This window comes from Panthera tigris, chromosome C1, assembly GCF_018350195.1.
Source record: "Panthera tigris isolate Pti1 chromosome C1, P.tigris_Pti1_mat1.1, whole genome shotgun sequence".
Classification (NCBI taxonomy): Eukaryota; Metazoa; Chordata; class Mammalia; order Carnivora; family Felidae; genus Panthera; species Panthera tigris.
The window spans coordinates 176,917,237-176,938,098 of record NC_056667.1 but is presented as its reverse complement, the minus strand read 5'-3'; the positions used below and the strand labels follow the sequence as shown (position 1 = coordinate 176,938,098).

Here is a 20,862-nt window from a genome sequence, read left to right as displayed (position 1 = left end):
CCAACATGTGAATAATCTTGTTTCATCTGTAATCCCCGCCCCCCCAAGAGAATTATTTTGAAGCAAATCACAGACAGCCTATTATTTCATTCATAAGTACCTTGGTATGTGTGCCAGTTTTCAGTTTAAAACTCTTCAGCTCCGGAGCCCATGAATCGACTGAGTGTCCATCTTCAGCTCAGGTCATGATCTCAAGGTTCATGAGTTCAAACCCCACCCACATCAGGCTTGCTGCTTCCAGCGCAGGGCCCGCTTTGTCTGCCTCTCTCTCTCTCTCTCTCTCTGCCCCTCCCCCATGCTTGCTCACTCTCTCGGCCTCCAAAATGAATAAACATTTAAAAAATAATAACGATTAAAAAAATAAGAATAAATAAATAAAACCCTCCAGCTCTAAATCCACCCTTCTTTGTTCCAATGTGCCATACTGGAGCTGGACCCTATCAACATTTCTCTTTTGCAGGCAGGCAAGACGTTAGGCCTTGTCTGTAGAGGGCGCCAGAGGGATATTGGAAGAGGAAGCACCATCTTTTCGAAGTTCACCGTCCCTGCCTGTTCCCATAGTTGAAAGCAGCTACAGCTCATGAGAGCACAGTGACGCTAGTATTTCTAGAGTTCTGCTAGTATTTCAGCTAGCTTCCCAGGGGGTCTCACAGGTGCCCCACCGGTGTCTTCCCATGGAGTTGGATGGCCACCCCTAGCTGGTGCCACCCCAGTGAACTGCTCTGCTATCCAGTGGACCGCAAACTCGGCCTCTCCGAGGAGATCTGGATCTTGCCATTGGAGGGTGACTGGGAGAGGGGGCCTTGTCCCTTCCTTGTGTCCTCTGTCTCTTCCCTGGGAGTAGTGGCTGCTCCTTGTATCTCTTCTTGTTCTATTCTTTAGTGTTGGCTTTACCCCGTTTACCTACAGTTAATGTTACTAATTAATAATTCTTTATATTAAACTCTCTCCAAACTACTGTGTGGTTTCTATTCTGACTACATCAACTACTACAAAATGTAATTCCAAAAAATAAGGATTCTTTCAACACAGCCACAAAATCATGTCACACTTAATCATCATCTAATTACTGTTCAGATCCTCCAAAATGTCTAATAAATAATTTGTATTTTCTCTCCAATTGTTTCTTTTCCAATCAGAATTCAAATAATTCATTTGACTGATGTTTCTCTTAAGTGCCTTTTCTACAACCACCTGTCCACGTCGCCTTTGTTTTCCTTATAATTGATTTGTTGAAGAATCAGGGCTGCTGGTCTTATAATTACTTGTGGTATTGCTCAATTCGATCCTCTGTACCCTCTACATCCTATAAACTAGTAGTTATATCTAGAGACTTGAATAGATTCCAGTTCAATTTTTTTTTGAAAGAATACTGGTGATGGTATTTCTCATTGCTTCATATGAGGAGGTACATAATGTCTGGTTGTCTTTTTTTTTTTTTTTTTTTTTTGATTGATCAGGGAGATCCTGAATTGCCAACGAGGTCTATCAAGAAGGTTCTCATCAATTATTCCAAAATGACTTTAGAAGTTACTATTTTTTCTTTTGAAGAAAATGCCTTTTGACTTCAAAACAATATTTCCCATTCAAATTTATAATTATATTTAGAGTTTATAATTTTACTTAGCATCTTTGATTTTCTCTCTCTCCATGATTCCTAATAGCATTAACAAAATTGTGTATTTTATTTATCTTGAGTATATATACATAATTCAGAATAACAACATCACTAACGATATCTCTTCCTAATTCATTTTTAATTTAGGTTATATCCACTAAGAATGCATAGACAAAGGACTGTGTTTTTACAATATTTGAAATAATTCTTCTCTGTTGGGGCTAAACCACCCACAGAAATTTATTTCATTTTGCTTTTGCTCTAGATATGTATTTTATTGTGATTTTATGTATATGGGTGTGTTGTATGCATCTATATGAAAATCATTTTCATGATTCTAAAGTTATACCCACAACACAGGAGTATTTAGTAAAGTCTAGCTTCCATCCCTGCTCTCTTCCTTTTAAGAAATCACATTTTGGGATCCCTGGGTGGCTCAGTTAGTTAAGCGTCTGACTTCAGCTCAGGTCATAATCTCATGGTTTGTGGATTCAAGTCCTGAGCCGGGCTCTGTGCCGACAGCTCGGAGCCGGGAACCTCCTTTGGATTCTGTGTCGCCCTCTCTCTCTCTGCCCCTCTTGCCCTCTGTTTGTCTCTCTCTCTCAAAAGTAAATAAACATTAAAAAAATTGTAATCACTTTTTATTAGTTTGACAATTCTTTCATTTTTAAAATTTAAAGCAAATATTCACATTCCCTTTTTAAAAAAAAATTTTAATGTTTATTTTTTGAGAGAGAGGGAGAGAGACAGAGTGCGTGCAGGGGAGGGTCAGAGAGAGAGGGAGACACAGAATCTGAAGCAGGCTCCAGGCTCCGAGCTGCGGGCACAGAGCCCGGCACGGGGCTAGAACTCATGAACCATGAGATCGTGACCTGAGCTGAAGTCAGACACACAACGACGGAGCCACACAGGCACCCCATATTCCCTTCCTTTAAAAGAAGGTAGCGCACTATATGTACTATTCTATAACTGCTTTTTTCCACTGAATATATTCTAAAAATCACTTCACAAAAAAGTGTGTAGAGATTTCTATTGCACCTGCTTAGTCTTCCACTGAGTGAACACAGTGAATATAATGTAATGTATTCAACCATTCTTGAATTGGTGGGCATGGGTTGTGTCCACTCCTTTGCTCTTATAGGCAATGCTTCAATAAATATCTTTTTATGTCTTTGCCAATGTATCTTTAGTACTGTATCAGTTAGCTTTGGCTACCTATAGCACACTACCTCAAAACTTAGTGGCATAAAGCAACAGCATTTATCAGCTCAAGAGTCTGTAGGTCAGCAATTTAGGTAGGCTCAGCCCTGTGCTTCCTTCTGCTGCTCTCACTCATGTGACTGAAGTCAGCTGTCAACTCAGTTGGAGCTGGATAGTTCAAGATAGACTTATTCACACATCAGGAGGTTGGCAGGCAGTCAGCCAAGGTGCCTCAAGTGGCCGCTCATCCTCCAGTAGGTGAACTGGCACTCGTTTATACGTTCTCATGGCACGCTCAGGGCTCCAAGCCCGTTAAGAGAGAGCAAGCCCCAAAGCTCAAGTTCTTTTCAATTTTCTCCTTGCATGAAGTTTGCTACTGTCATGGGGCACTGGACAAGCCCATTGTCATTGGGAAGAGGAGACTACCTAAAGATCGACAAACAGGCATGGGTATTCCAGCAGCCTTTGCAAACAGTTGGCCACAGAGATAGAGACAGGATTGTTGGGTCTCAGGGCATAGTCAAATATGAAATTGCCAAGTCCCGCCCTCAACCCTAGAGATTTAAACAGTTTACATTCCCTCCAACTATGAATGAAAATTTCTTTTTTATAAATTTTTTGAACATTTTTATTCATTTTTGAGAGACAGAGAGAGACAGGGTGTGAGCAGGGGAGAGACAGAGTGGGGGGGTTGAGAGGGGACACAGAATCTGAAGCAGGCTTCAGGCTCTGAACTGTCAGCCCAGAGCCCAATACAGGGGTCGAGCTCATGAACTGTGAGATCATGACCTGAGCCGAAGTTGGATGCTTACTACTAAACCACCCAGGTGCCCTGAAAATGTTTCTTATAGTGTCACCAAGAGAGTGTGTTTTCAAACTTTTATAATTTTACCAATATAAAAGTGAGGAATGGCATTTTGTTTAATGTTTATCTTTGAGAGCGTGAGAGACAGAACACGAGTGGGGCAGAGAGAAAAGACACAGAATCTGAAGCAGGCACCAGGCTCTGAACTGTCAGCATAGAGCCCAATATGGGGCTTGAACTCACGAGCTGTGAGATCATGACCTGAGCTGAAGTCAGACGTTTAACCATTTAACCGACCGAGCCACCCAGGCACCACTCGATAACATTTTAATTTGCTTCCCTTATTATGAGGTTTAACATTCCTTTCCTATGCTTAGAGGCCATGTGAATTTTGTGTGAACTGCTTACATTTTTTGTCCATTTTTCCAGAGTGAGTGGTCATCTCTTTTACAAGCTTTTAATATATCAGGAATATTAGCCCTTTTTCAGTGGTATAAATTACAAATATTTTTCCCAGTTTGTCTTCATACTTTTGTAACCATGCAAATGTAGTCAAATTAATCTTTAATGTTTCCAGACTTTGAGCCGTTGTTAGAAAAGTTTTCTCCATTCTCAAATAATTCACCCATGGTCTTCTAATATTTGTATGTGGGGGTGCTATTCAATTATCCCATTTTCCCTATCGAGATACCACCTATATTGTAGACTAAATTTCTTTAATTGGGTCTGTATTCAGTTGATGTATAAAGTATGACTAAGCCAAAAATAAATAAAGTATGACTAATCCTAGGTAAACATGTGAATTAGTCAAATTCTGTATTTCTATTCTCCATCTTCCCCTTCGCTATAGCTGAATCTGCACTCCCTTTTAAAATCAAACTCCACCTCCTGTCCAGCACTGTCCGGTGAGTGAGCAGCAGTCTCCAAGCTTCCACATCGATTGAGTAGTTAAAAGTATAGGCTTCGTTGTGTGGGTCTTTGTCAATTTCTGGTAGTGTGATATGAAATTACTCAATCCTTCTAAATCATAGTCTCTATTGGTAACATGAAAATAGCAAAACCTCCCCCACACGTTCATTTAATTGAGATAATCTAGGTGACTCACTACCATTGTACTGGCTCATAGTAAGTACTTAATAAATTACAGGTAGCCAATTAAAGCGGAGGAGAGGACCCTTAAGCACTAAGTGACAAAAAAAAAAAGTATCTAAGATTGGAAAATATGGAGCTTAATGCAGAAATAGCTTTGTTGGCAGCGATTAATATATGTCATTGGTGGGTACACTTGCATGAGCACATGAATAAGCTGGGAAAAAACACACAATTATATGTTTCATTCAGGAATGCTTTTCTATAGACTGAATAGTAGGGTCTTTGCTTGGCAAAGAATTTATACAACTTTGAGTATGCCAACACTGAAACGTTAACTATGAAAAGAAAGGGCAAAACCCTAAGGGGCAGAAGGCACTTTCGGACAACTCATATCTTAAGAAAATTAGAGTTTTTAGAATCAAAATCTGAATAGTTGAACACCTGACCTGAAAACACTGAAGTTCCAGTGTATCCCTTCTACTCCTGGCATTCAGTGTACCTTCTACACCTGCCACTTCTTATCATGTCCTGCCAGAGGCTCCCATCTCAACTAGAACTGCTCAGGTCAAAGTGGTATACCCCAGGTAGCCAACTCCTTCCAGCCACAGTCCTAGGACTGAAAGGCATCCTGCCCAGCTGGTCTTCATTCCAGTAGTTTCCATCTGAAGAGTCTAGGATGCCAAGTATAAATCTCGAGGCCAAAAAAAAAAAAAAAAAAGATAGTAAGGGCAGAGCTGGAGCTAAATTGAAATAAGGGAACAGGGTAAAAAATACCAAGGTCTTGGGATTACATTTTTGAGATGTGTGAGAGGCTGGGTTTGGCAGTACTCTGACATGGTTGGAGTTCTTTAACTCAGTGAGGAAATCTAGAGCCGACCTTGGCACATAGGAATTAAGCAACAATGGCTTTTTAAATATCAGAAGAGTGAACTGCCCCTGGGCCATGGGAAGAGGGGTTAATTTAGGAAAGTGCTTGAGAAAAGTTTCTGCAGTGATGGCAACATTCTGTGTCTTGATAGGGGCTTGAGTTACATAGGCATGGGCATTCATTAAAACTCACAAATGTATACCTAAGATGTGTGCATTTCTTTGTATGTAAATTTTACACTAAAAACTGCAAAATATTGAACTCTAGTGAATATTCATGATGTCTGCTTGAAATGTATTAAAAATGGATAAATGAATGCTATGGATGTGATAAAACCAGTCTCAGATATTAATGATAAAATCTAAGTGGTGAGGGGTGCTTGGGTGGCTCATTCCGGGGAGTGTCCAACTTTGGATCAAGTCATGATCTCACAGTTCCTGGGTTCGACCCCTGCATCAAGCTCTGTGCAGACAGCTCAGAGCCTGGAAGCCTGCTTCAGATTCTGTGTCTCCCTCTCTCTGTTCCTCCCCTGCTCACACTCTGTCTCTGTCTCTGTCTCTCTCTCTCAAAAATAAAGATTAGGGGTACCTGGTGGCTCAGTCAGTTAAGTGTCTGACTTCGGCTCAGGTCATGACTTTGCGGTCCCTGAGTTCGAGTCTCCACATCAGGCTCTGTGCGGACAACCCAGAGCCTGAACCCTGCTTCGGATTCTGTGTCTCCCTCTCTCTCTCTGCCCCTCCCCCACCTGCACTCTATCTCAAAAGTAAATATTTTTAAAAAAATTTGTTTAAATAATTTTTTAATTTTAGTGGTGAATGTACAAATGTTTGCTCTAGAACTTGTTCAACATCACTGTATATTTGAAATTTTTCATAATAAAATGCTGGGAAGTTACCCAATGCTTTATCAGAAGCAAACAAACACTCTGCCCTCTGGGTGCACAGCAATTCTGAGGACTGTCACTGGGAATATGGAATTCCTTCCAGTGTACCCTCTGCCTTCCCCTTGGCCGTTGACCTCCTCTGTGGCACACACTCTGGCCCGCATGTCCTCCCTCTCCCTCTGCCGTTTCATAACCACGCCCTCACCCTCTGGGCAAAGGTGAAGGAAAAAACAGCACAAGGTACCCAGCTATTGAGCAGATCTTTGTGAAGACTCAACCCTACAGTGCTGTCACGGTAAACTGCCAGCATACATACTACATACTTTTCTGTGCCCAGAGAAGGCTGCAAAAGCTTGACTATGTGTGTGTCACACACACACACACACACACACACACACACACACACACACACACACACAGCCTAATTGCGATAACTAATATAAATTGCTTAGTATTTCAGATATAAAATTATAGAAAAGATTGTCTTCTGACAGCATGAAGAAAATGATGAGTATTTGCCTTATTTCCACTGCTCATGGAGAAAGAGCTTGACATTTTTTGAGCCCCAGATATGGTTGCGATGTTTTTGCATCCATTGGCTCACACAGCCCCATTATCCTCATTTTATAACAAAGCTCATGGTCATGGAGCCAGTACATAGATCTAGGACTCAAAAACCAGGATCTCCTCAGCTCAAAACTTTTTCACCATAGCACATCGTCACTGACATTTAAAATAGGTTATGTCCTGCAAAGCTAACATAACTACAAGAACAACAGTAGTCATGGGGCCAGGACTTTACAAAGAAAGGTACTTTCATATTCTACTTCGCCTGTTTTTACCAAAACACCACCCACCAAAGGGTATTTTTAACAGTTTACACTAGTCAATATATAGTTTGTAAATATATGATTTTTACATTCTGCTGACAAATAACAGAAAATCTGGCAAACTTTTCCGTATTTTCTATGGCTTTGGGGGGCAGTTTGGGGTTTAAGAAACCTGGTTAACTGAAAGGAACTTACTCTTGATGTCAGTGTTGCTAGTTCATACGTTAAAATTAAACAGTCCAACTAATCCCTAGTGATCTTCTGTATCATGCTCAGACCATCTGACAAAAATTCTTATCCAATGGAATGGAACCTTTTCCCCACGTGTTAAGCCAGATCCCTAAACTACAGAAACTATAATCACCCAGTAGATGGCACTAGTTGTGCGGACTACTCTTTTTATTCCTTTTCTATCCTTAGTCCCAGGACCTAGGTCAGAGATCTTACTCTATTAGGGTTGTATCTGAAACAAGACTAGCCCCACATAGCAACCAAGTAATGCCTTGCATGTTACTTGTGGAAAATATTTAGCTGCCCTTGTACAGAACAAGACTGCCATCCTGTAAGTAGTGGGATCTACTGGGCATTTTTAGGAATGTTTACCATGCCTCAACCACCCTACTTTTCACTTTGGCCAGCCTCACTCCACATAATCAAGTAGGGGGCTGAGGAATGCTCTGGGAGATAAGAGGAAGGTAGAAGATACTGTAAACATGTACTTTGCTGAGATAAGCAATAATAAAATCTACTTGTAAAAAATTCAACAGAAACCTAGGGTGAAAAAGCTTTTTACTTTTAGGCCCAAATGAAGCTCCATTTATACTCCATTATAAATAATCTGATCTTAGTATGGACATAATTTGAATAGTTCTATTTGAACCTAATTCAAAACTCAACAATGCTCACATCTAGAGGCCATACTCAAACCCTACTCTGCTTGGGACTACCCTACTTTACCCATCAATTCTGTGCTTTGGAGACATATGCTTCTAAGTACAATTTTCCCATGTTTTACAAACCAGAATTTTGGTATATTCTAGCTTCACAATAATAAATGAAACTAAGGATGTATGGAGATATGCATGTGCCATTTCAAAGCAAAGTTATTTCTGTATTGGGGGAAATGTCAAGGGCAAGACACAAAAATCTTCAGGGTCATTATCTCAAGAGCTGCTCTACCAGACCTACACTTACAAAGTCCCCTTCTGGTCCAGCAGGGAACCAATTCCTAGTCCTAACAAGTTCCTGGGGAAAATCTCCTACAACTGGCTTATAAACCATTGCTTCAGTTTTACTCAACATACAGTCAACATATGGACAAGACACTGAACTAACTCTACGTCCAAAAGATTTTGCTGGAGTAAAACAAAATTTTTTGGCTGAAAATGGTAAAGAACCGGTTTCTAAAGCCAGGCCAACTCCTTACGTTGAGGTTGTCAGTAAGCACACGTGATAGTGAGGACTGTGGGGTCTATTCGCAGTTCAATAGCTAGTCTCCAAGCTTTGGATTGGCGTGGTCCTAAAACTTGGGGAGTCACACTGCAGTTGTGGGTTACCTACCGAGGCCTCTCAAAAGGCTGAAGTGTCTACCAGTCAAAGTTGTTAAAATGCTCATTTTACTGCATCATACCAGTTACCTCATACTGGTAAACAGCCCTTAAAAACATCTTTGGGTTGAATGTTCTTAGTGTGAAAAGTACTAAATAAATGGCTTATTAGGAACAGTCGGACTTGGTTTTCTCCAGTCTGTTTCTTACTTTGTGATCTGTGCTTTGAGAAACATCATTAGACACTTTCAGCTCAGAAACCTGGAGTAATCTGGTCACAATATTTGAACAAAAGTCTGGTGTGTGCCTAATAAAACAAACTTCCAGGAATTGGGAGAAAAGTTGAATACACCTGGAAAGCAAAATGTTTTTCCTAAGCTTCTCCCTGAGGACCTAACAACATACCATTCATGGCAGTGCTGTTTTCCAAAGGTCACAATCAGATTTCCTCAGAAGCATACCTTAACTGTTAATCATTAGGACTTCTTTGCGAAATGTGGGAGTGTTTTAATTACCCTGACATTTAATCATTGGCTGAAACCTGGTTTCCACCACAGCCAAGAACATCTGCTTTTACCCGTCATACAACCAACCCCTACCAGAGAACTGTCACCCTCTTTTCTATCAGAAACTTAAAGACTCATCAGATAGGAAAGGGGGGCAAGTGCTCCATGTTGACACATACTGCCTTTTCCATGGTTTTCAAGGTTTGTTGTCTCTAGACCCTTTCAAATACATTAGAGAAAAGGGTCTTAAGAGTCACAGCAGCCTAAATTTGCTTGGAGCAAACAGTAATCACTTTCTAACAGAAAAGGGAAGTCATTTCAGTAACTGAAACTCCAGATCTATATAAACTTAAAACTGCCATTGTGTCTTCACACTGATGTAGAACAGTCAATCTGTACCTCTGAGAAAACTTTTCAGGACTAGTTAACCAGCTACCTCTACTCTAAAGATTCTTTTTTACTAACCTCCCATCTGTTTGTTTTCAGCATCATCCCTTTGGCATTATATTACTCAACCCAGCAAATTAAACATTCTTTCAAAATGTTAAATGATCAAAATACGAGTGGCGAGTACTCAGTGCTACAAATACTCAGGGCATCAAATTAAACTGTCCTCAAAGCTAAAGCAGATTCCTAAAACTACAGGAACAAAGCAAGAGCTGGTAATAAAAAAGGAAATCCTGTGTAAATGCCTAGGGGAAAGCACACTGCACCCTTCACTATTACCCATCATCTTCTGGCCTTACAAACTTCTGGATCGTAGTAACAACCCAATACTGGCCCAGAGAGGAGGGGCCAGCTGGCCGATGACACTTCAAACCTGTTCAGAACTGTTCTGCCAAAATGAAATGGGACCCAATCCTAGCAGCGTGTATTGCTATACTAAATGATTTTTGTTTTCGGTAGGTGTTTAAACATTTAAAAATTCACAGGTGAAAGCACCAGGAAAGAGGAAGGTAGAAAACTTTCTTCCTCTTCTTGATGAGTACCGTCCAAGCAGACTGGTAGGGCAAATATTCATTATGGATTGTAATTCACTTGGGTTTTGAAGGCTTCCCTTAAGAAAAAAGAGATTTGTTAATAAATGATAAAGAACACAGAACAACAAGATTAAATTACTGAGGCAAATGTCAGTTACAAAATGAAAAGCTTAGATCTTTCTCTATTTAATATCCATGTTAAAGGGTAACAGTATTTCCACACCTAACGCTGCATTTTTTTCTATTCTTGAGGTATGATTAGAGGACAAACAGTTGACTGCCTATTGTAGCCAGAAATGATTCTGATCACTTACATGGAAAATCCTCCATAACTCTATAAAGGGATGATATTACTTACTTGTTTTTTCAAGTTGTGGAACTTAAGGCTCACAGGTTTTAAGTGTCATAATTTGCCTACCATCATAGGTGAGGAGACAACAGGGCTGGGATTGGAAGCCCAGCAATGAGCTCAACCTGAGAGTTTACTTTTCAGAAACTCCAAAATTCTTCCTTTTAAAATCATCTTTAACACTATATTCTCCCATAAACAGCTTACAGTATTATCGCTCCTACCGCTACTTAGATTTTAAAAAAGGTTTTTTTTAGTATTTTAGTATTTTTTTTACTTCAAGCGTTTGTAATTTTGTGAACATCTTAGGTAAATATTAGTCACAAAGCCAAATTAGCTACAATCATGAGTAGATTAAGGAAAAACTTCTAGCATACATAAACCCCAATTACTGAAGTACTATGAACCATAAATAAGTTCCTTGAGATTAGTCATCATCCACCTCTAACACTCTCCACAGTGCCTAATATGCAGCGTGTAATGAAATCGTTAGATACGCTGAATTAGGGTACATGAATATTCTGGCGCCAACTTTTATACTCAAAGGCTATGGAGTTCTTAATAATAACAGAGTCTACTTATTTTGTGACTTAGGTAGGGGAAAAAAGACAGTGACAAATACAGAGCTAAGCAGTCGCCAGGCTGAAGCAACCATTACAACTACGGTAAAATGTGCTGGCTCTCCATTGTAAATCATTCAAAGAGCAAAAATAAGGTAGGTCTGTTAACATTAATGCACGTTTTATTCAAGAGATAGTACTGAAGAACTGAATTCTAACAACAGAAAAATTTACCAGTTATCCACTCTACAGTAAAAAGTGGAACTGGGGACCACTTAAAACACATAAATAAATTCTACCTTTACATTTCTGAATAAAGCTGTATTCACTTGAGAGAGAGAGCCATTTAACTTTTGCTGATAAGGCTTTGTGAATTGTGTTCAGCAACTCTGACAACACACACATACATACACTCTTCAAAGAAGGCAAGTCCCTAGGATTTTCACTCCAGGATGAGTTTCTGTAAGTACTTAGGACTCTCTGACTTAAGACTGCATATTTCTACACGAATTCAATTTGAATTGCCTTCATTCTAATGTCTATCCACCACAATTTTTAATAATTAAATCAACATTTATTATGACTTTATAACTCCCTCAAATTACATGTTAATATTTGACATGGTAGTTTCAAAAAATAAATATTCAAGGCCTCAAGTTTTAAATTTTCCTTCAGTGTAATGCGCAAAGTAGATAACAAATATTAATAGGACTACCCTAAAATAAATGCAGCTTTCTTATAAAAATTACTTGTTATAATACAGTTCCCATTCTATTCTGTAATTCTGACAAAGAATATATTTTTTGGTAATAAAACAAGAGTTTAGAATGGTTCAGTCCTTGGAAAACCTTAATGGCAGTCACTCAGTGAAGACATCAATCATTCCTAGAGTCCCAACTCAAAAATTGCTATTAGCATTGACTGAGTTTTTGTGTTTTTTTTAGTGGTTATTGCTTCAGTTGGCAATACCTGAATTTAAGACAAAAGAACATCTCCCACTAAGCCTTATTTTAAATATTACAAAATGTATACAGAAGATAGACTCATAGAGGCTATGATGCTGATGTCTTAAGTAACTCACCCACAAAATGGGTGCAGGCTTTTTAGAGGATAACCATAGATCTTCTGGCTCTAAAAATAAATGCCCCTACTTTTCAGAGTGTTCCCATTCTTCAAATTCTTCAACAGGAGACTTGAGCAGCTTAACAGTTTTGCTATAAAAACAAACCACTCTTGTTACCAAACCAAAAACAGAAAAGGAAACCGATAAAGGACATAGTTTTCACAGTTAACGATAAATAAAAGTGCAGTAAGTGTTCAAGTAGGGCATGTAGTTTAAAAACTACATGTGAGTATTTGGCATAGGTCATCTTTTAAAGGCTCTCCGAGGGTCCCTGCCATTACTTATTGTGGTCATGACTGTTTGATTATTAGCCGTTCCTTGTAGCTGTGGATTTGTAGGTCCCCGGCCATTGCTTCTACCAGCATATGAAAATTGGCATCCCCTTGATTCCGGGCCAGTTTGAACCCCATTTCCTAAAAGAGAATATAAAAGTTCATCATCATTTTCAGACACTGACCTAGATCTACAGAAGTACACCTATCTGAAGTCCTAACACACACTATTAATGCTAACAAGTAGTATTAGAGAAAACAAAGGCCTTTATTGTTAAACTACTGGAAAAAACTCAAAGTGGGCTCTAGGTTTTTCCAGATGTATGATTACTGTAAATACATTCACTTGATGCTGATCAGCAGGGAGACAGAAATAGATGATTGGGCAATAGAATGAAAAATTAGTAGAGTACAAAAGCAAAGGTAATACACTGCCTACATTGTAAGGGAAAAAGAAAAAAAAAAACAAAGGGGAAAATGGTGTATGAACACTGGCATTAGGTTCAAACACGGTTAATAATACTTCAAAAGAACAGCGTAATTCTAACTTTGCAAAGAAAAGACAGCAAGGTTTCCCACAATGTGATGATCACCAGCTGTGCCAAAACACGCAGCCCCAGGTCAAATAAAACTTCAGCCACCCTAACAAACTCCAATCCCAAAGACTTTTCCTCAGTTATTTAAGAATAAAAACTTCAAAAGACCTTTAACACAGCTGTAAGCACCATTAACATGACATTTGAGAGTATTTGAGGTCTTTGTAAAGGCGATTCTTTTAAAGAGGCAGCTATCAGCATGTGAAAAATTAAGGTCGAGCTATTAGTCTAAAGAAAAAAGGCTTTTGGTGTGCCAAAACGACCAGTAATTCTGCATCTATTAAATAACCACTAGATCATAGAAATTTTGTTTAAAAAAAAAAAAAAATCGATGGAAAAACATCTTATGCATCACCAAAACAGATTTCTTGTTATTAGCCACTGTTTAAATATAGAATGTGCTCTGGAGGTGGGTGGGGGGATGGGCGGAATAGAGGGGATTAGGAGCACACTATCTTCATGAGCACTGAGCACACATGGAATTGCTGAATCACTACACTGTACACCTGAAACTAACGTAACACTGTATGTTAACTACACTGGAATTTAAATTACACAAATAAATATGTGTGTAGAAACATTTTTAAAAAATGTGCTCAATAAATTAGCTGAAGAAGGTATCTGCTATCTAGACAATCAGTTATTTAGGAATTCCCTGTTAACCAGCACTTCCCTTTTAGTGCTAATCTGCGCCTAAAGACAATTTTCTTCTAAACCTTTCACAGGATACAGTCTCTTAATTCTTAACATCTGATCACAAATACGAAAAAAAAAAAATCTTACCCACTGGTCCAAATGTACCTGTACCCATATTATTATTCATGGAATTATTCTTCTGTTCATTTTGTGCCTAAAAAATATGTTTTTAATTTAACCAGTTGAAAATCTATTAAAAAATTATTATAATAACATGTTGTATCCACTCTTTAATTGTTAAAGCTTTTTGGTTTTTGTTTTTTTTTTTTTTTTAATAAATTTTTTTAAAGATCTACCCAAGTCCATTCAATGTTAACATTCAGGAATATTTCCCAAATCTTTCATAGCTCCTGTTACATCTTACTGTATTTTCCTGACATTACTCCCTACTCCTCAAAGTACTAAATGGCATATATATTTAATACATGATACTAAAGATACACACACAGACTCACAAAACATAGAGAATAAAAATACTTTAAGAAGATTTTTTTTTCAACTGTCTTCATTATACCCTGGGTACGACAGGGTTGGACACCTAGTCACAGAATTAAGAGTACCCAGTCGAAATTAGCCTAACCATAAAAATAGACTATACGTGTGGATTAATTACCCCTCTGCTCTGTTGTCCTCGATAATCTGGGTTGGGTTCACTGAAATTTGGCACTTCTGAATAAACCATACAAAATCTGAAAGAAAATAAAGCACAAAGTTAAATGACTTCTAAAATAATCAACCTTTCTTCATAGAACATGCATAACTGATAGGAAAGAAGAATTTAAGTGTCAAATGAATTAACCAAAAAGCAACATGCTAACTACTTATACAACAAAAACTTCCAAAATGCTATTTTGTTCCATAAAACCAAGTAGCTGAAAATATCCAACTGCCTACATGTATAAAACATTCTATTTTTTATTTTAATTCTGTACTGCAAAAAATAAATCATGTCAAAGATCAAAGACACAGAAACACATCTTTGTGCTGTTTTTCCATATAGGCTGATGCCACTGAACCATGTTTAGGGTTCCAGAGTGGTTTTTCCAGCAGTGGTGATGGATTTGCACTGATCCATTCACACACTCTCATCCAGTCCCTCTTTTGACCAATCACTGTGAATCTGCAAAGATAATCATTCACGGTTAAGAGTGGAATGTGCAGGTATGAATAAAGACAAGTGGCTATAAAGACAAGTTTATCCCAATGCTTCTTGTAGGTCGACTATGGCATATATTAACATTACACATAAGCATTTACTTAGCTCCTCACCCCATAAATAAGAAGTTAAAATCAATTTTGGCAAATCCTAGACTGACCTTGTCAGTCACTAAGAACCGATTGACCTCCAGTGGTTCTTCACTTAAGTGACCTCTATTATTATAAATATTTCTGTACACATGAAGGTCAGGACAAGATCCTAAATCCGTTGATAATAACGATGCTAAGAGCTTTCAATAACATGTTGCTCTAATACTATTCTAAAAACAAACATAAGTGAATTCTAATTTTTCTCCTAGCAAAAGCAAAATGTTGTTTCTGATCTTTAAAAGCCAGCAACATTGCTTTATCTTTTCCAAACAAAGAATCTTATCCCTGTAGTGTGGAAGAGTATCTCCCCCACAACCCTTTTTTCAGTGCCACGTGTGGCTTCTCTTTAAAAATATCCTCCAATGTGATGGGCATTAAGTAGATATCTAAGCATTAACCAAACAGAATGGACTAATGGTCTGGCTCATTGCTAACACAATACTTTATGAATACATCCCAAATGTCTAGGCTGAATTACCTTTACACCCCTAGAGAGGATGGTTCCTCCAAGTCAGGGTGGAGATTACGAGGGTAGTAGTGTATGGAAGCTCGCATTGTGGCTGCCTGTACGGTACCTAGACTGTGGATAAATACAGGACTTCAATTGTCATCGCTGTAAGTCCTTTTATCACGAGTACAATTCACCCATAAATGAAAAGAGATAAATTTATGGCCTGAAACCTAGCTTCTTACCTAGCTTCTTATTTGGCAATTCCCTAGAAGACAGAACTTATTTCAAATGGCACTGTGACACCTGAAAGCTGCACATTCCCAAAGCCTACAGAAATGGCCCCAGTGGAGCTCGTCTCAAGTGCAACTGGATTCTCTTTGCTGGGGAAAATGGACATTCTCAACCACACGAAACAGAATAGATGGCTATTAAACTGGTACATACGTGTAAAGTGGTTTCTACAGTCTGCTGTTGAAGGCATTCAGTATACCAGTCAAGAAAAGCCAAGAGAAATTTATTACGGTTAATACCTACCAGTTACTCTGTAGATATTTTATGCAATTTATTCAATTATAGGAAATGCATTTTAATACTTACTCCCCAATTTTTTGAAGTTCTCCACCCCTTCCAGTATAAAGTGTCAAACACCCTTTCCACATGGAGGCATACCTAGACAAAAAAGAAACATCAGTTCTATAGAAACACGTGTACGTCCTTCTACTTAAGTAAAACTTTATCCTTTGGTTTTTTTTGCATTAGGGCTAGGTGGAGATCAAACTCTGTGTTTACGGTAATAAATCAAATACAATTCATCTCATTTTGATTGTTACTTACAAAGGAATACAACGAAAAACAACTGCCAAATTCTGACATAATTGTCTTACCTATAACTACCCTTAGAGAGTTGAAAGTCTTTTTTGCAAGGTAATAAGCATTGTTCTACTCCAAAGATCACATCTTTAGCCAATTAACAAAAGAACTTTCAACTGTAGAGATTTAAGCAGAAATTATTTTTCAATCACAGAATTTATAAAAATCAACACCAAGTGTTTACTTTTACACTCATTTACTTGGTCTACTCAGAAATTAATAGAATAGTTTTTCCTCTGCCTCCTTAAAACACATAGGGTAGATAAGCTACCGAAAATTTAGTAAAATTTAATCAAGGACCTTAAAAAAAACAAAACCCAATCTCTCACCTATCTGCCTTTCCAAATCTGCAATTTTTAGCATCAGCTTGGCTGAACAGATTATTTATTCTGATCAACTTTGAATGCACACAGCATCATTAAATATTCCTACACACAAATCTAACAGAAATGTAAATTAAACATTATAAAATCAGTCCAAGGTTTGGTTTTCAGTTGTTCTCCATACAACTACAATGGTAACCTTATGACTTAGAAGGGTGAATTATAACTAAATGTTGTTTAAGTATAGTGACGGTTCCTCTTTTAATATAGGTTAATAAATACTTACTAGTTCCATACTATATATTCCTCTTTAGTAAGGACGTATTTATTACAGACTCGAGCACACTCACACTATACAAAAAGTGACTTGGAAGAGACAGTGCACTAATATTTCACCTTGGTAGCGTAAAAGTTAATGCGTATTGAGAAAAAATTGGAAGTTACTACAAGTAAACATTTAACTGGCACTTGTGTTTCGGGAATGAGATCAACATTAGCAGGGTGTCCTGATAAACCTATGAATATTCAAATTACCATTATTTAGATGTACGCCTTTCCTCGAAAACTACTTTTCTTAGATACAACCTGAATTTAAGGGCCTTATAATAAACAGGCCAGACTCCGCTGGATATGTTATTTTAGTAAGTAAAGTATAAATATTTCCGTTTTACAGAAGACGAAGTTAAAGAAGTGTATTAGCCTCAAGGTCACACTGTAGTTAGGAAACAGTGGAGTTTCTTTAGTTTTGAATTTTCCTTTAAATTATATTCCTTGCAATTCCTGTATAAATACTATACAGATACTGAATTTAGTTTTTCCACAAATTTTTTGAGGGCCACATCTATGTGTTTTCCGTGACTACAAAATATGAAATATCTGAAATGGGATGCTGTTTACACTGTATAAGATACTTTTAATCACTGGATGAGAAATACTTTGGCAGCCAAAAAAACTTTAATTATGCTAATCCTCACCACACCCTCACAGGCAGGAATTCTTTTGTGTAAGCTACAGATATGGAAATTTAAAAGACACGATTAGTGTCCTAATGAGTCACTGTATGAGAATAAAATGTCTACGTTCTGACTCTCACTTCCTTCTTTGATGATACTCTGCCTCACTTCCTGAAGATGTTGTAAGGCCTGGAAGATATTATCAAAGGGCTCTAACCTCCTCCATTCAGGATGATCCAACCCTTCTCTGAGACTCTATTTACTTTGCCAACATCAATCTCCGCCCACTTTTCTTATAGTTGTGACAAATAAATTCTAATTCTACTGACCACAGAACTTCCAAAATCCATTTCAAGACCCTTTTCTGACCTTATACCTTCCTAATTTAAATACCTGGTAAATTTTTAGAGGCAGAATAATTGCCAATCAAAAAACAGACAAAAAAAGGTGTGCTAAATTATTTTTGAAGGCCAATCAGCCAACTGAATCTTTTGGATGGAGGTAGCAGAGACCTCTTTCTGCCAAACATTTCCTGCATATCATTCTGGTTTTTGTACTATGCTGACCTTACAGCAATAGGCACAGGAAATTACTCTCCAGAATGTGCCTTCCAGATACTGTCAACTTCCCCTCTTAATATTTACATCCGAGTACAAATTTGACACACCACAAAAACTGCTAAATTGTTCAACTACAATCTTATGTCCTCACTGTCTAAATAAAATATAGGCAGGATTTCAAAAGTCACTAAAAAGGGGGAAAGGTTGGAAAAGAGCTGACAACTGTATTCAATAATTTGTGGGGGGAGAAAAGTATTGACTATATTAATTTTATCAATCTACTAAAAATACTCAATAATCCCCGAAGAGTATTTAAAAATCTACTTAACCTGTAAACTGAGCGGGGAGTGGGTTAGATTCCCTGGTGAAACTGAACACTTTTACTGGCGAGGGTATTACATCCCAACGCTGTCCACTATCTAAAGTTAACATCCAAGGGGCTCAAAACTGCTTGGAGGCCCACAGAAAAGAATGGAACTCCAGAACTTGCCAAGATCCCCCATCAGGCAATGATTCGGCAGACTGCTATTTTGGAAGCATTCTCCCTCCTCCCCATTTTGTGCACACCTACCCTCTGGTCAACCGAATAATATCCCCTGGCTGTATAAGACCTCCGATTTCATCCCACACGGAAATAGTGATGCTGCCCGTTTTATCTGCTACTTTGCATGATCTCACTTCATGGCCGTCTTTGGTTTTGGTCACGCGTCCTGTGAAGATTTAAAAATCACAAGGGGGGAAGGGGTGTATTAGATGAGGACTTCCAGAAAGGATCTAACTCCTCCTCCGGGATCAAAACGCAGTGGAAAGGTGGGAAGAGGGCGAGTCCCGGGTTTTCGCTGCAGGTTGGATCCGAGCCCCGGCGGGGGCCACCAGGGCCACGTGGATGGGGGGAGGGGAGGGGGAACGGAGGAGAGGAGGAGGGGAGCCCCCGGCTAGCAGCGGCGGCGCCCTTCCCTCTTGCCCCAGAACGCAAGGGGGCGGAGGGGTGGGCTGCAGACCCCACTTACCTATCTCCAGGACAATAAAGACGACATTTAAGTTTTTCAGTCCGGGCTTAATATCTTTTATAAAAAGAGGTGGGTCGCTGACCCCATTCATATTGAGGCAGGTGCGGCTACGGCTGCGGAGACGCGTGTGGGCAGGGAGTGGGACAAAGCTTCCCACCCTCCCGGGCAAGGGCGAGGGCGCAGGGGAGACTCTGGGCGGGGGTGGCGAGAGAACGGGCAGAAAGCGGTTAGTCAGGGATCACGGAAACCAGCCCAGACGGCACTGAGTCCAAAAAAAGGAAGGAAAAAACCGGGCTCACAAGTTTAAAAAAGAAAAAAAAGATGAACTAGTCCACACGCAAACCCCGCTCCCAACGGGGCGACAGGAAGGCAAGCGTGCGAACCGCCTCCTTTGGGTAAAAAGGCAAAAAAAAAAAGGCAGCGAGGGGACGTCTCTGCCGAGTCCCCCTCACAGTCACAGCACACACAAACACACACACACACACACACACCACACGCGGGCGCGCGCCCAGTCTGTTCCAGGCTTCGAGAAGAGACAGACTGTGACAGCGAACCCGGAGCGGAGACCTAGCAACCGCGCACTCAGCGTCCCAAACAGCGACTGCCGAACACACCCGCGCGCAGGCTGGACCCCAACCCCGGCCGCCACGCCCCTTATGACGTCACGTAGCGTCGGCACGCCCGTCGCCCGGCCCTCCGGGCTTGTAGGAAGAGAAGCGAGGGGTCCGGAACCGTCCGGCGTCGTCCGCGCAGCCTCCCTCTTTTCTCCCCGGCTGTCAGCTTGGGCCCCGCCCTCTCAGCCTTCCAATAGGCTCTCGGCCCCGCCCCGCCCGTTCCTGCTTCCGCCATCGCTGCGCCGCGTCCGCTTTGCCCTGCAATTTTCCCAGTGGCGGTTTCTAGTGCTCGCTGTCCAACTTCAGGGTATTTTTGCTCTCGCTCAGAGTTCAGACGTCCGCCCCGGCCATTTAGTCCCGTGGCCACAAGGAGCAGTTGCTGTGTTAGGACCCAGTGGGTACGTTAAAAAAAAAAAAAAGTGTGCAGTTGAGTCCAGGTTTAGGCCAGGGTAACTAGTTGGGTGGAAGGAAAAAAAGAACAAAATAGGCAGGGATGGGTCTTTAGCTGCAATGCTGGAATTTTAGTACCAAAAGGGAACTGAAGATTAATTCGACCGCCTCTTTTTAAGCATATGTAAATTGAGGTCCGGAAGGGTGAGATATTTTGTTGAAAGTCACCCAGCAACTTGTGAGCAAGCAAGACTTGAACACCAATCATCTGACCTGGTCTTGGCACCTTGGCACTGTAATAGTAGGCAGATAAGTAGTTAAATTCCTTTGCAAGTTTCTTTTCCTTCCCCTTCCCTTCTTACATGTCACCCCTTTGTCACTTTGCTTTTCTTCTCTATGCTTTTTTTTTTTAATGGACTTATTTTTAGGGAAGTTTTAGATTCACAGCAAAATTTAAA

General features: G+C 39.7%; 1 protein-coding gene across 5 annotated transcripts; it reads right to left on the bottom strand.

Moving 5' to 3' along the window:
- Window positions 1-7,503: 7,503 nt before the first annotated feature.
- On the bottom strand, window positions 7,504-20,091 carry NABP1 (nucleic acid binding protein 1). 5 transcript variants are annotated; one of them, XR_006220860.1, is made up of 7 exons: window positions 19,401-19,875; window positions 18,962-19,100; window positions 16,282-16,353; window positions 14,539-14,614; window positions 14,013-14,079; window positions 12,320-12,774; window positions 7,504-10,406 (listed from the first exon to the last, which is right to left on the bottom strand). XR_006220860.1 is itself a non-coding variant. In XM_042994942.1 (6 exons), exons 3-6 carry the CDS (start codon window positions 16,341-16,343, stop codon window positions 12,605-12,607), a joined length of 375 nt encoding a protein of 124 aa, XP_042850876.1. In that variant the 5' UTR covers window positions 16,344-16,353; window positions 18,962-19,100; window positions 20,015-20,091; the 3' UTR covers window positions 7,504-12,604. The 5 variants fall into 5 exon arrangements, 4 of the variants coding, with proteins under 4 accessions (XP_042850876.1, XP_042850875.1, XP_007094764.2 ...); XM_042994942.1 differs by lacking the exon at window positions 19,401-19,875 and adding an exon at window positions 20,015-20,091 and having other exon boundaries at window positions 7,504-12,774; XM_042994941.1 differs by lacking the exon at window positions 19,401-19,875 and adding an exon at window positions 19,892-20,004 and having other exon boundaries at window positions 7,504-12,774.
- Between the last annotated feature and the right edge of the window lie 771 nt (window positions 20,092-20,862).

Excerpts from the sequence above, each read along its gene's own strand:
- NABP1 (XM_007094702.2), bottom strand. The coding sequence starts at position 19,491 with ATGAATGGGGTCAGCGACCCACCTCTTTTTATAAAAGATATTAAGCCC. Across the intron at positions 14,615-16,281 it reads GAACTTCAAAAAATTGGGGA|ATTTTGTATGGTTTATTCAG; the intron begins GTAAGTATTAAA and ends ATTTTCTTTCAG. Across the intron at positions 14,080-14,538 it reads GAGGACAACAGAGCAGAGGG|GCACAAAATGAACAGAAGAA; the intron begins GTAATTAATCCA and ends CATATTTTTTAG.